Source organism: Physeter macrocephalus, chromosome 17 (genome assembly GCF_002837175.3).
Source record: "Physeter macrocephalus isolate SW-GA chromosome 17, ASM283717v5, whole genome shotgun sequence".
In the NCBI taxonomy this organism is placed as follows: domain Eukaryota; kingdom Metazoa; phylum Chordata; class Mammalia; order Artiodactyla; family Physeteridae; genus Physeter; species Physeter macrocephalus.
In genome coordinates, this window is record NC_041230.1 from 29048095 (window position 1) to 29063262 (window position 15168).

Below are 15168 nucleotides of genomic sequence, written 5' to 3' on the forward strand. Positions count from 1 at the left end.
CTGCGGGGGGGGGGGGGGGGGGGGAGGGGAGGGCGGGGCGGGGGACGGGGTTGGAGGGCATATAGTCCCAGGGCTCTGCGCATCTGAGGCCTGAGGAGCCAGGGCCGGGGGCGGGGGGTGTGGGCTGAGCAGAGAGAGGGTGGGCATTTCTTCTGAAGTCTGAGCTCCTATAGAGCAGGCGGGCACTTGGACAGCTTTGCTCGCTCACCGGTTCAGCCCAGCCCGAGCCTGGCACGTTTGGCAGGCCCTGAATAAATATTAGTTGGCCCTCGATGGAGGTGTTGAGTTTGACACCAGCCTGACCCGGCCCTGAGCCAGGGGAGTGCCTCAGGCCAGACCCAGCTGGGTTTGTCACTTCCAGCAGCTGGGCTTGGTTTCGTAACCACTGGTTTCCACAGTAGGAAGCAAAAAAGAGGCAGAGACAGTAGAGATAGAAGTAGAGATACAGAGATAGAGAGATGGAGAGAGATAGAAAGAATTAACAGATGAACTGCCACAAAGAAAGAAAACAAAAGGAGAGAGACGGACAGATGCAGAGACACACTGGCCCCCTGGCCTGGCCCAACCAGGAGGGAAAGGCACTGGTATCTGTCCCCCTCCCCATACAGCCACTGTGCACTTCAGCCCTAACTTACTACTGGGACAGCTCACCCTCCCTCCCCAAACCCCACCCTTCCCAGTGTGCTTTGCATACTGTCAAGCACCTTCTACAGGTGAGAAGCCTGCCTCTTCCCCCCAGACGCCCTGGACTGGATTCCCCTTCTCCCTCCTCCCACCCAGCAAACAGATGAAAGAAAGGAGGCCCGGGACCCTTGGTTTATGCAAGTCGCTGTGTTCCCGGAAGGGAAATCTTAGAGTGTGGACTTTGCAACAGTTGAGCCACGTTATCGGTTTTTGTGGGCAAACTTGGTGGGTTTCGGGGCTTACCTTCACAAACAGCCGTTTCTCACACTGAAGGTCTCAGCAACCTTACCCCAAAGTCTCAGGGTTACTAACCTGTCCTCAGAAAGAACAGTGCTCCAGTGTCTGACAGGCCTGGGTTCAAATCCTAGCTCTGCTGCTTAGGGCCTGTGTGACCCCGGGCCTGTCACCACACCTCTCTGAACCTCAGTTTCACCCTATGTAAGATGGGGCTCATTGAGTCCTTGCCTTGTCCTGAGAGCATTAAGTGAGGTGACAAAAGTAAAGTGTCCAGCACTAAGTCAGCAGGCGTTAGTTTGCTCCCTGAGAACCCCCCTTGGCTTAAAGAAGACCTGGGTGTAAAGCAGATTGTGAGCTTCTGCAACTTGTTTGTAAAGCGGGAGGGTGTGACGTTTAAAGCTCCCTTCCAGATTCCTTGTACAGCTCTGCCAAGTGGACCAGCCCTGGGTGGGGAGGACGAAATGGAGGCCGAGAGAGGCCCAGGGACCCACCCAAGACCACCCTGCAAGCTGGGCCAACACTAGAGCTGGGGTCTCCATGGGTTTGAGAATTATCACCTCATCCCTGACCCCCAAGTCTCAAGGGAAATCCTGGGTGATGGCTTCTTCTTGCTTCTTCCTTGCTTTCTCATTAAGACGTGCTCAGTGGCATGTGCGACCGACAGAACAACAAGCGCCGGACGGGCTGCGTTTCCAGGTGCAGATGCGGAGGGCAGACGGGGAGCGTAGCTAATAGTAGGATGTCCTTTTCTCTACCTGGCTCTCCACCCCAGGGCCAGGCAGGGGCAGAGGGGCTGGGGTCCCTCATTGCCTGAAGTCACTGCAAAAGTGGCTTCAAGTGCCAAGTGGAGCACGTGCTAAGGCCAGGGAGGGCTGTGGCAAAAATAAACCCCAGGGTCCAGCGTGGGTAGACAGGGTTCCTCTGTCACTGAAGCATCACGAGAGCAGCCTGGGAGGTGGATAGCACCATGGTTAAGAGCATGGACTCTGAGGTCAGCCTGCCTGGTCCAGATTCTTTGCCTTGGACCAATTCCCCACTTACTGAATCTGTAAAGCAGGGATGGCAGTAGCTGCCCGACAGGGCTGATGATTAAATGAGATACTGGCTAAGACGGCTGCCCACCTGGCCCAGCGTGAATGTGACTAAGCCAGAGCTTGGCCTTGGCTGACACTTTATCAGGCTCTGGGTTGCAGTGGTCATCTGTGTGCTGCAGGAAGAGTGTCCCCTCACTGTGGTTCCCTGCCTGGTTCTCTCTGTTCTGCCTCAATTTCTTCATTCCTAGTATTTTTTCCATTACTATCTAACAAATAGACAGGAAATAAGACCTACTTGCTCTGTGCTTTCAGAGAGGTAACTTAATATCAAAAGATAGGAGTTCTTCACAGATTGATCTATGAATACAATGTGATTCCAGTAAACATTCTAAATGATATTTTTAGACTTTCTAAATCTTATTCTAAAATTTATATTCAGGCATATAGTCCTCAAATAGCTAAGTCATCCTTAATGAAAGAGGACATAGAAAGAAGAACTGACCTGCAGATATAAAGATTTTACAAGGCCATAGTGGTAAATTCACCATGGAGTCTGTGTAGGGATAGGCATGAAGACCAGTGGAACAGAACAGAGGGCTCAGTGGCAGACTCAACATAGGAAAATATTTTTGTGACTTAAGTGCAAGGAAGGATTTCTCAAACAAAACTTCATAAGCACAAAACATCAAACCGAAACCCGATAAATTTAATTACATCAAAATTAAGGTTTTCTGTTTAATGAAGGTCACCATGGGCGATGTTAGAAGACATGTGACAGAATGGGGGGAGGTATTTGCAGCATCTGAAACCAGGGGTTCACATCTGGAAGTCCCACAATCCAAACAAGATACTTCCCCAATAAAGAAAAATGGGCTGAGGTTTTAAAAGACAATTTCAGAGGAGGAAACGCCTAAAACTAACACATTACCACATGAAGACACATTTAAAATCATTAGTAATCAGAGAGAGGCATGTTAAATGACAGCGAGATCTCATTGTACCTCTATGAAACTGGCAAACATCAGGAAGGGAGAGAATATCAGCTGCTGGTGGGGGCAAGGGTACCAGCCTCCCTCATGCATTGTGGGAGGTGGGGAGAGTGTAGGTTTCGCTGCCTGGAGAAAAGTGAGGTGCCGCTGCTGAGCCAACCATCCCGCTCCTGGTTATTTACCCCAAAGAAACATTTGCTGGTCTAGAAAGGACTCCACCGATGACATGTGTGGCATTATCTGTGGATAATGGGAGTTGGTGGCAAAGCAGGGTGTCCACTGCTGGGAGAGTAGAGAGGTAATTATTGTGGGTCCGTGGACACACAGCAACTTGGGTGGATCTTAAACACACAGTTCTTAGTGAAAATGTAAGAAACAGAGATATTTATACAATATCATTAACACAAATTTAAAACACCAGGAGTATGCCAAAGAATGCTCATGGCGGGGGGCGGAGTGCATCAGAATGATGTCTATGTGGGCAGGGAATGGGAGTGGGTAAAGGGGAATAAATCATTTTACAAAGGAAATTAGGTGTTGCATGGGAAAAAAGGGGCAATGAGGCCTATGCTCCATTCCACCAGCCTAACATATCACATTTGCCTTTTCCTCTTCCCTTCCTGGCCTCATCCCAGGTGAATTCCCCACAGAGGTAATCCCAAGGCGAACTCCAGGACTGATGTCCACATGCCTTCTCTGGGGATTTCCCTTGGTCTAATTTATCCTTCACACTTTATTTTTCATGACTATGTAATGTTCCAGCCAGAAGAAAAACTTATTCTTTATTATTGAGAATGAGGTGATTCCTACATTTTCACCAATAACAGCAACTGTATAACCTTGTCAGGACATCTGCAGTATTTCTCTGGACCCTGCTGCCCGCTACAAGGCAGCATTACAAGTTTTGTGGGCCCTTTCCTTTAAAAACAAAACATAAAAAATTATATTTTGTGACTGCATTGGTACAAAGACAAATATAATCCTGGGTGGATTCATAATTATATATTCATTATCAGTCTATTCATTTTTTCTTCAGAATTTAAAATAAATTCAGCATTTTCATGGGCCACTAACCTAATGGACAAGTTTTCTCTGTCCCATGAGTTATATACTAAACCAGCGGTCCAGCCTGGACTAGAACCATGTCTCAGGGAGCCTGGCTCTCTCCACTACGACAGGCAGCCATGCCAGGACCCACACTGGTTTCCATCTGTTTTGACGAAGGCCACATTGACCATGCATGGAGCAGAAGCCGTGGTGTCCTGATAAATGTTTAACAGCTACCTGATGAGAGAAAAAGCCCTAGGCTGTAGCATTTGCCAATTTCTGTGGTGTAAATAATCTCATGGCCGATTTTAAGCTATCAATATGACATCACTGAAGTTGGAAAAAGATTCAGAGTAGCTCACACTTACATAATATTTTCGTTGTAAAGATACAAGAGGCATAAATGACCTCAAGAGCTTAGATAGTAATAAAATGCAGTAAAATAATTAGGAAGTGATGAGTTTTGAGTATTTATTACCTTTGTTTTTAATATAATCTATTTACTTATACGTTCTTATAATTTAAATTTTAATAATGGCTGTGTTTGTCAATGGGCTCACAAACATTCCTGAAGTTTTAAAAATCAGCTCTTGCAAGCTGGCACAAGCTGGCTCCAGCCCACCACTGGCTGAGGGACATGCCACAGTGGGTCTTCTGGATCTAGACCTGGGTAGTGACAAAAGACTACATTTCCCAGAAGCCTCCTCTCCCAGGACCTGCCGTCTTCCTTGAAAGATGTTACCACGGAGACGGGCTAACAGATTGTACAGGCTGTCCACAGAGGGGTGAGATGGGAGCAGGGGTCTGGGGTGGCTGGACCCTGCCTGGCAGCCTGTCAGGGGGAGGGCGTGGGTGCTGGTGGTAAGGGGGCTTCTTCCGTCTGGGGGGCTTTCAGCCGCAAACTTTCTGGGGAAGTTTTCAGCGTGTGTGGGGGTGGCGGGAGGAGGAGGTTCCGGCTGGGGAGGGGGATGCTGGGAAGGACTTGTGGGTGGGGAGAGCCTCTGGGCCGAGTTGGGGAAACTGTAAAGCAGCACTGCCTTCCCCAAACTACGCTGTAGCTGATGAGGCTACAGATGCGTCTGGTGTTCTTATCACTTCGGAAATTACAAGGGGACTGGATCTGTGGTCCACCATAGTGAGGCTGGGCTCTGAAAAGGGCTTCCCTGGGACATACAAGCACATATGGTATTTCAGTGTGTCCCGCCACACAAAGGTCCTCCACCCTGAGAGCTGACACAGGGCTTGGCCAGGAGAGTGCAGGCTGTGTCACTCCCAACTGCCCCTTATCCAGGTGCCTTAGTGGCAGCCCCATTCTTGCCTTCTCTGTGTTCCAAGTTTGGTGATGTTACCTCTTTTTTTTTTTTCTTCCTTACTATTATGAATAATTTTCTTTAAATTTAAACTTACTGGACTTCATAAATATATTTAATAGGAAACTTCATAATACTACAGTTATCCATACAGCATTAACATCACCTGCCAGAAAGAGAAGGTCACTGGCAGAATAAATATACAAAAAACAAAGCAAGCTTAGTAAGCCTGAGCTACCTGCTCCTGCCCTGACAATAGTTCTCAGCCTGTGACCTGCGTTGTTGGATTTAAAGGGAAATTTGCAAATGTCAGAAAGGTGTTACAGGTGTGCTAGCACCACGTGGAGACTTTCTCCTTGATGGAAAGGAAGTTTAGGAGGGACTCGCCTCCTCCCTTCGTGATCTAAACCACCTAAAACCTCCGCCCAGGGACACAGGTGGTGTTGGTGGCTCCTTCCTGGTCTGAAGTCGGCCACTCAGAGTGCATTTATTCCTCCTACAGAGACCTCATCTCTAGACAGTCGGAGACACGCCAGAATGGAGGTCCTGAAGGAGAAAGTGGAGGAGGAGGAGGAGGCCGAGCGGGCTGAGAGGGGCGAGAAAATGATGAGGCCGATGGAGGTGCGGAAGGAGGAAACCATCATGACGCAGGAGATGCTCAGAGACCTGGAGACGAAGCTGTTGGAGATTGAGGTCCCCATCCCGGAGAAGCCCTCGTGAGTGCGGGGGCTGGGGAAGGTGGGGGCTTTGGCCCAGCAGCCCCAGTGAGAGTCAGACCAGGGCTGGCCAGCGGGAGAGCCGGGCAGAATGGTGGTACCTGGGCTGGGAGGCAGGACCAGGACATAGAAGGAGGTGGTTAGGAGTGAGGGCTGTGCTTTCAGGCTGCCTGGTCCAGGTCCCCACTCCGCCCCTCCCTAGCTGTGTGACCCTGGGCGAGTCACTCAAACTCTCTGTGCCTCATTTCCCTCATCTGTTTAAAAGGGCAGCTGATAAGAATGATACTTCCCTCCTAGGTAGTTGTGAGGATTAAATGAGGACGGGATAGAGCCGATGGCACCTAAGGTGGATGGAGGGCTCCCTGTGGGCCAGGCCTAGCCTCACGCACACTAATGCCACCCCACTTACGGACACAGGACTTTTACCAAGGACGCTATTGACATCTCCAAGCTGCCCCTTTCCTACCAAAGCAACACGCCCAAGGAGGAACACCTGCTGCAGGTGGCAGACAACTTCTCCCGCCAGTACAGCCACCTGTGCCCGGACCGCGTGCCCCTCTTCCTGCACCCAGTGAACGAGTGCAAAGTGCCTGTAAGACTGCGCAGGGCCGGGGGCTGGAGAGCAGAGGGTGGAGGGAGGTGGGCCAGGCACAGACCTCTCGTGGGTCAAAGCTTATGTTTCAGGGGCAGCATATAAACTCAAATGTCCACAGGCCCCAGCAGGCCCGCTGTGAGTCACCCCTGGGGGCCTGTGGTGGCTTGGAGCCTGCACACCCCGCCTAAGGGGAAGCCAGACACACAGTGTGGTCTCCGGCCCCCGAGGCCAGCCCTGTGCAGGGAAAAGCTGAGAAATAAGACAAAATGGGCCAGGACCCAAGCGCTGGCCTCCTTCCTTCCCACCCTGTGACCCAGGGCACATCCCTGAGTCTCTCTGGGCCTCAGTTTCACCACCTGTAGATGGCACGGCAGGGGATGAATCCAAGGGTTGCAAAGCAGCAGCCCATAGGCTGACAGGGACTCACAGACTGTTTTATCTGGCCCACCTGGTGATTTTTCACCCTGGTATTAGCTGCCAGCATTTGAAACTCAGCCATTCCCGTCCAGATCCTTAGTCCCCTCTTCTCTGGATCTGGTAACCCCAGGCCTGCATCTGCCCTGCTGCCATCAGTGGGGTCTGCACCGGGGCTGCCCCTTAGGTGGGGCCTTCCTCAAATTCACAGGGAGACCCCAGAGGCCTGGCCCCCAGCCCCAGGGTGGCCAAGACAGACCCAGCTCTGCTACTGACTGTGAACCTGAGCAAGTCAGCTCACCTCGCAGAGCCTCGGCTTCCTCATCTGTCAGCGGGAAGCTGCCTCATAGGGCTGTTGGGGGATCGGGGAGGTGGTGCAGGTCTGGCGGCACCGAGTGGGGCGGTGGTGACCACATCACTGCACCCCGGACAGCGCAGGCTTATTCTAGATCTGGGGAGAAGGGCCTTGAGGGATCCCTTCCTCTAACTCCCAAGGCACCAAGGAGGAGCCTGAGGCCAGAGAGCCGCCCCCCACCCCCACCCCGAGGCCCCCGGCCTCCTGGGAGCACCATGGTCTCCTCCCGGGTGGAGTGCTCCCCCCAGGGCCTGTGGTCTCTCCCTTCGCAGAAGTTCGTGAGCACAGCCATCCGGCCCACACTGATGCCCTACCCTGAGCTCTACAACTGGGACACCTGTGCCCAGTTTGTCTCAGACTTCCTGTCTGCGGTGCCCTTGCCCGACCCCCTCAAGCCGGTAAGCACCACCTGGGGCTGCCATGAGGCCTGAGATGGGAAGCCAGGCAGGTTGGGAGAAGGAGGCTTGGCTAGCCTCAGGACACAGCCCATGAGTCTGTCTGGGCAGAGAGAGCCACTTGCCTGAGGTCACACAGCAAGCCTGGGCTCCGGGCTCCCACCTCTTTGGCTCCTTTGCCCCTTTCTGCCTTCAGAGTCTTCCTTTCAGGACTTCGGGAGGTGGGAAAGGAGAGAGAGGGGAGGGCCTGCTGCCCATGGTCCAAGGTCACATCTCTGGGCTTCTGACCAGCTCAATCTCATTAAGAATGGAGGGAGGAAGATGGGGAAGTGTACACAGTGGAGAACTGAGAAACAGAGAGAAGAGAAGGATGGAGGCAAAAGGTGAGGGTAACTCTGGAATAAAACCATAAAATGACCAATCAGAGAGCAACAGACCATAAGCTTCTACCTCCCAGACGGTCTTTCCCATCAGGAAGTCCATGGCCCCTTGCAAAAATAGGCGAACCTGGATTGCACTTTACGGACACGGGATCTGTGGTTTTCACCCGATTCTTAGCAGGCTCCCTAACCCGACAAAGGGGAGGAGCCCTGTTGGGGCCCAGTCGGCCACCTGGCCCCGGCGCCCAGCCCTTGCTGAGCAGGGAGGGCGGGTGGGGGCAACCCGGTGGCTATGCTGACCAGCTCGCTGTGCCCAGCCCCCCTACCTGTACTCCTCGACCATGGTGCTCCAGTACCAGGAGGGGAACTGCTTTGACTTCAGCACGCTGCTCTGCTCCATGCTCATCGGCGCCGGCTACGATGCCTACTGCGTCTACGGCTACGGCTCGCGGGACCTGTGCCACATGGACCTGACTCGGGAGGTGTGCCCACTCACCATGAAGCCCAAGGAGGTACGGCCGGGCTTGTGCTGCCCTCAGCATCGCGCAAGACACGCCACCCTTAAAGCCACCTGTCCCTGCCGCTTCTGCCCCTGCCCCGGCTCCATCGCCAGGCAGCCCTTCAGGAGTTCATATTTCAAACCACTGATGATTTCTCCATCTTTGGCATCTTAATACACACAGCCCATTTCTTCAGACTGGCTGCTCCTCTCCCCTTGTTGTAACTCAGTCTCAGCTACTGTGTTCCCCACATTTGTGAATGCCATATGGCTGATATCTTAAGCCAGATTCTTCCAGATTTATCCTATGCATTTGATAAAAATCCATCCAGCCATTTTCATATAAGGAAAATGCAGACAAACAGACAGACGTTTACTTCCTTTTTATTTCCCCTCCCAGGTAAAAAGGACCTCTTTTTTTTTTTTAACATCTTTATTGGAGTATAATTGCTTTACAATGGTGTGTTAGTTTCTGCTTTACAACAAAGTGAATCAGTTATACATATACATGTGTTCCCATATCTCTTCCCTCTTGCGTCTCCCTCCCTCCCACCCTCCCTATCCCACCCCTCCAGGTGGTCACAAAGCACAGAGGTGATCTCCCTGTGCTATGCGGCAGCTTTCCACTAGCTATCTAATCTACACCTGGTAGTGTATATATGTCCATGCCACTCTCCCTCCCCGTCACAGCTTACCCTTCCCCCTCCCCATATCCTCAAGTCCATGCTTTAGTAGGTCTGTGTTTTATTCCTGTCCTACCCCTAGTCTCTTCGTGACATTTTTTTTTCTTAGATTCCATATATATGTGTTAGCATACGGTATTTGTTTTTCTCCCTCTGACTTACTTCACTCTGTATGACAGACTCCAGGTCTATCCACCTCATTACAAATAACTCAGTTTCATTTCTTTTTATGGATGAGTAATATTCCATTGTATAACAGTACAAAATTCACCAGCCCTCCAGCAGGTGGTGGTTGTGTTTTTATATCAGTTGACTGAGAGCTCCATAATGACCCGAAGCTGCCGTGAACACAACACTCTTAAGTGAATTTAACTGTGGGAATCATAAAAGCATCTCTTTGCATTTGGAAAATAGCCATACGACTGGCAGAAAATGCTTTTCATGAACTGGATTGATTCCAGGACTCCGTGATCAGGGTCAAGACCCCTTGGGTGTCTGCAGCTCAGGGCAGAGGATCCAGGGGCCTGGGGCATCCGGCATGATGCACACGCACCTGTGTTACACCTGCGTGAGCACCTGGGGCCCCCGGGGCTGCAGTCTGGTGGAGAAGGAGGGGGAGGTACCAGGTGAGAGCCCTGCCTGCTCTCTCAGGGCCACCACCCCAAGAAAGATGGAACAAAAAAGCTCCATCACTGCTTTTGGCTCCAAAGGCCTGAGAACTCACATACGGGCCTCTTAGCCAAAATTTTAATTATGAAAATGATATCAATAGCTAATGGATGCTGAGAGCGTTCCAGTCTATAACGAACTTACATGTCCATTGACTTGGTTGCTCCTCTCAATAGCGCTGCATGGTAGGAATTATCACTTCTCTTTTGCAGATGAGTGTGTCGAGATGAAACAATTTTTGTGACCAAAGTCACATAGCTGGTAAATGGGGACCTGGGAGCTAAGGCCCAGTCCTTCTGACTATAAACCATGGAGATTCACTATTTCTTCCTCATAATAGGCCCCCTTATGCAGCCTCTGTGGTGTCCTTTGCTGGACATTTTTCTTGCCACCTAGCACACATTTGTTTACACATGCGCGCTCGTGCGCGCACACACACAAACGCACACACACAAAGGCTTTGTTCTCTTTCCTAGCCCGGTAAACTCTCACTTCAAGTCAACATATGAAATCCTGCAGTGACAAAATCTGGAAAATCTGACTCCGGGCAATTTGCCCCACTTTCTAGATCAGATCCAGATCGTAGCTAGTCTAGGCCGTGGGGAATGAAGAGGGGACATCGCATTTCCTGAGCTCTTACCCGGATGGGCAGCTCAGACGGGCATTTTCCTGTCTTTCCTTGTCAGAATAACCCTGGGGAAAATGTTCTCATTATTCTCAGTGACTTTTACAGAAGAGCCTGTGGTTAGGGAAGTGGGAGGACTGGCCCATGGTCACAGGTCTGGAGCTGAGGCTCTTTCCACGTTCGGGGTCAGGAAGCCAGCAGGCTCCGCGAGCAGCTGTGCAGGCGGGCCACTAAGGGCTGCTGATCCTTTTTCTCTTGTTGGGTGACAGATGGTCAAGGAGGAGGAAAAGGCACCACCTAAGAAGTACGCCGCTGCCGAGCCGCCCAGGGGCCTGACAAGCAGGTTTGAGCAGGCGCAGGAGATTAAAAGGCAGGAGGCGACCAAGGCCAAGGAGGACAAGCGGCTGAAGCAGGGGGAGGGGCGCCCCGTGGTGAGTCCACCATCCCCAGCCCGCAACCCCGGAGCTCAGCTCCAGAGGGGGGGTTGCTGGGAAGGGGGAAACAGACACGGGTCACGAAGGGATGTGTTTATGGGCCCCCAGGTCCGAATCCCGCCCTCCGGCCTTCAGGCAGCCCCCACCTCTGCCGGCCTTGTGGGGCTCCCCGGTGTAGTCAGCCAGCTTCTGGTGATAGAGTTCTAACATCAGAGCTCTGCTGCCTGAAGCAACTCACTGTGTGCTGTGCGGTTCTGGTGTCCTTGTTCAGACTCTCACTGAACATTTACCTACATACACTCTGCATCCATTCTCCCATCCTTCCTTCCATCCATCCATCCTCCAGTCTCTCCTTCTCTCCACCCACACTCTCATCATCCCTCTCACCTATTTTTCCTCCCTCCCTTCTTTCCTTTCCTTCCATATGGTATTTATTGAGGGTCTACTCTGGTCCGGGCCCTGGGGATGCAATAATGAACATGGCACAGTGACCCTTTGCCCAGGGGGATGCAGACAATGAAGCCACATGGTGTCCCTCTATCTTTTTTCTTTTTTTTTTTGCGGTACGCGGGCCTCTCACTGTCGCGGCCTCTCCCGTTGCGGAGCACAGGCTCCGGTCGCGCAGGCTCAGCGGCCACGGCTCACGGGCCCAGCCGCTCCGCGGCACGTGGGAGCCTCCCAGACCGGGGCGCGAACCCACATCCCCCGCATCGGCAGGCGGACTCTCAACCACTGCGCCGCCAGGGAAGCCCCCCTCTCTCTTGTTTGATGAAATCTCACCCAGAATCACAACATGGAAAGCCAGTAAATCCCAGATACCCTAGAGCTCTAAAAGGTCAAGTTTGTAAACCACAGATGGAGTCAGATCCTCCCATTTTATTGATAAGACAACGGGTTCAGAGGTGGGGTGATGTCCTCAAGGTCACAAAGCCAGCCAACAGTGCGGTGTGGATCAGCATTCAGTTCTCTTGCCAGTTCCCCAGCCCCAGGGAGATGTTTGGGTCCCTGATGGCCCCCTTCCCATCCCTCTGGCTCATGGTCACCCACCTTTCCCGTGCAGGAGCAGGAGAGTGCAAAGACCGACCCCCTGCACGGCCTGCGGGTACACTCCTGGGTCCTGGTGTTGTCGGGGAAACGCGAGGTGCCCGAGAGCTTTTTCATTGACCCGTTCACTGCACGCAGCTACGGCACCCAAGACGACCACTTCCTGGGAATAGAGAGCCTCTGGAACCACAAGAACTACTGGGTCAACATGCAGGACTGTTGGAACTGCTGCAAGGTGCTGGGCGGGGCCTGGGCGGGTATGGCGGGCACGGTGGTGAAGGCAGGTGTGACCTGTGGCGAGATCTGGCCACCAGGCCAGGAGGGCTGTGGACTTGCCCTGTAGCTGAGTGCCCAGGGCCCACTCCTTTGCCCATACGTAATCGTTTCAATATGATTATTGTCGCTCTTTTGGTTTGTATATTCTTATAAAATGTGGATTGTTAGTTCATCTGATTTTTTAAAAATGTCGTATTGAAGTGCAGTACGCATGCAGGAAAGTGCACTCACCCTACACGTCCAGCTCAATGAATTTCCATACATACATATATGTATAAGAAACTCAGTGCCATTTACAGAAGTTGAAAATACGTGCACACAGTTGGAGGGAGGTTGTAACTGGATACCAGGGGACTTTCTGGGGTTCTGGACAACGTTCTATTTCTTGATCCGGGGGCAGGGAACCTGGGTGCACCCAATTTATGGAAATTCATTGAGCTGTATGCAAATCAAAAGAGAGACAGGCTCCAGGCACCAAGTCCTGTGCTCTTTTGTTATTTCCAAGGTCCTCCATTTACAACCAGGCCAGTTTCCCAAAGGTAGATCCTGGGCCCCTCGCCCCCTATACCGAAGTGAACACCTCCAAGGGACTGTTGTCGCCCCCGTGTGGGAGGCGGGCAGATTTGATACACGCTCAGATGCATCTACCTTCAGCAAAGGAGACACACACAGCCAGCCCCCAGCCTCCCTGAGCCCCTGAGTCCAGGGTTACTCGGTCCTCAACGACCTCACAGGGTTGTGGAAAATAACATTCGGTAGGTGCTTAGAATAATCCCATGCTGTTCAGTAAAGGTTAGCTAGCGTTACCACACAGGTGGGGCAGAGCCCAGACTACCTCGCCCAGAGCCCAAGCTCATAGCTGCCACGGTGGTCAGAGCCCTCTGAGGGATAACGGCCCTTCGCAGGCTGCTGCAGCCCTCCTTTGGCCCTCTTCTGGGTGGAAGTTCCTTCAGCCTCCCCCCAGCACACCCTGTACCAGTGCCAAGTGGAGGACATTTATATCAGGGATAATAGAAGTTATGAGATGAAGATGGAAGGGTGGCCTGGTGGGAAAGTGAGGCCAGGGGGCAGTACTGCATCACCAAGTGAGGGCACGAAGAAAGAGACCGTGACACTGGCTCTCACTTTTACTGCCCCATGAACACAGGAGCGGTTGCTTTGTTCCTTCAAAGAACCTTGATTTTTTTTCTTCCTAATTTATTTTTTGGCCACGCCACGTGGCATGTGGGATCTTAGTTCCCTGACCACGGATTGAAACCGCGCCCCTGTCATTGGAAGCGCGGAGTCTTAATCACTGGACCGCCAGGGAAGTCCCCTTCAAAGAACCCTGAAATGGCCTTGGAATGAGGCACCACTCAGAGACTGGGATGCCGTAGTTGTCCATTCGTTTATGCTTTTTCTACAGAGATAGAACTTTAAGATAAAGCAGCAAAACATCTAACTACTGCTTACTACTTACAAAAGTGACAGAATGGGGAATTCCCTGGCTGTCCAGTGGGTGGGACTCCAAGCTTTCATTACTGAGGGCCCGGGTTCGATCCCTGTTTGGGGAACTAAGATCCCACAAGCCCCACGGTGCAGCCAAAAAAAAAAAGTGACAGAATGGAGGACATGATTTTAAGCAATTCAAACATCTGTGTAATTTGATTCCTCTCCACGAAGCCTGGACTATCGGCTGTTAAATCTACAAGCAGTTCTTTCCCTCACTCCCTCTCCCCCAGCTGTTAAATCTACAAGCAGTTCTTTCCCTCACTCCCTCTCCCCCATCGTGTACCCCTCCCACCTCCCAGCTGAGCCCTCCAGGACTCAGACAGGACAGTGAGGTCTAGGATTAGGACTGGCGTCAGGGGAGCTTCACATTGAAACCACTGTGGGCAGCTTCCATCTTGGAGCTGGGAGCGGGGGCGTACCACCCCGGGGAGGTAGACGGGGATATGGTGCTCCCCACCTGCTGGGAGTTATTTGGCAGGTGAGCCCAGGCTCAGGTGGGCTGGACTGAAAAGAGGTGAAGGACCCACACCAGGGAGGAGAAATTCGCACTTCCCTCTTCCGCGTGCCTGTCTAGTTCCCTTCCTGCTGGCACAGGGTAAGAACGATAAGGAGGCTTTTTTTCCAAACCTGCCATTTCCCCTGCCTGTACAATCTCTCTGGCTTGTGTTTGCTCTAAACACTGCCCGGATGCCCCTCTCCCCCGACAATGTAGACTGACCTCCACATCCAGGCCATCCCAGGCCAGAGAGTTTCCAAGTCTCTCACTGAGACCAACACAGGAAGGGAGTCCCAGCCGCTCTGGGGCCTCGGTCTCCCTGTGGGGATGAGGAGGGCAGGTGTGGACTCTCAGAGGCGGCCTGGAGCCACATTCTGCCCCCCTGAGACCCAGCCTGGTGCCTTCTCCCCCTGGCCGTGGCTGTTCCCTGCCCCCCATGGAGCCGGAGGGGGCGTGGCGACTGTGGGGGGCTCTCAGCGATCCCCTCCTCCACCAGGACCTGGTCTTTGACCTGGGAGACCCTGTGAGGTGGGAGTGCCTGCTCTTGGGAACCGACAAGCCTCTCCTGTCCCTGACTGAGGAGGAGGACGACGGGACGAACCATGACGATGATGTGGAAAATCTGGTGAGCCTCTGAGGGGTGGAGGCCGGGGAGTGGAGGGGACTTGACACCCTGTCTTGCTTCGGGCCAGCCTGACACATGTCCCCGCCACGTATATGGGTATGGCGTGGGGGACAGTCCACATAGACCAATTATAGATTCCTCAAAGCAGAAGGGCCTGGGCCATGCCCTCA

The 15168-nt window shown here is 52.5% G+C and overlaps 1 protein-coding gene across 1 annotated transcript in view; it reads left to right on the forward strand.

The window, feature by feature from the left end:
* The window catches only part of ADGRG1 (adhesion G protein-coupled receptor G1), a 91478-nt gene that overhangs the window by 66379 nt on the left and 9931 nt on the right, over positions 1-15168 (forward strand). Inside the window, exons 24-30 of the mRNA XM_028477945.2 lie at positions 5804-6017; positions 6435-6609; positions 7654-7779; positions 8474-8668; positions 10902-11063; positions 12127-12345; positions 14870-14998. Of these exons, the coding sequence (XP_028333746.1) occupies positions 5804-6017; positions 6435-6609; positions 7654-7779; positions 8474-8668; positions 10902-11063; positions 12127-12345; positions 14870-14998 (1220 nt within the window). The remainder of the gene's footprint in view (positions 1-5803; positions 6018-6434; positions 6610-7653; positions 7780-8473; positions 8669-10901; positions 11064-12126; positions 12346-14869; positions 14999-15168) is intronic.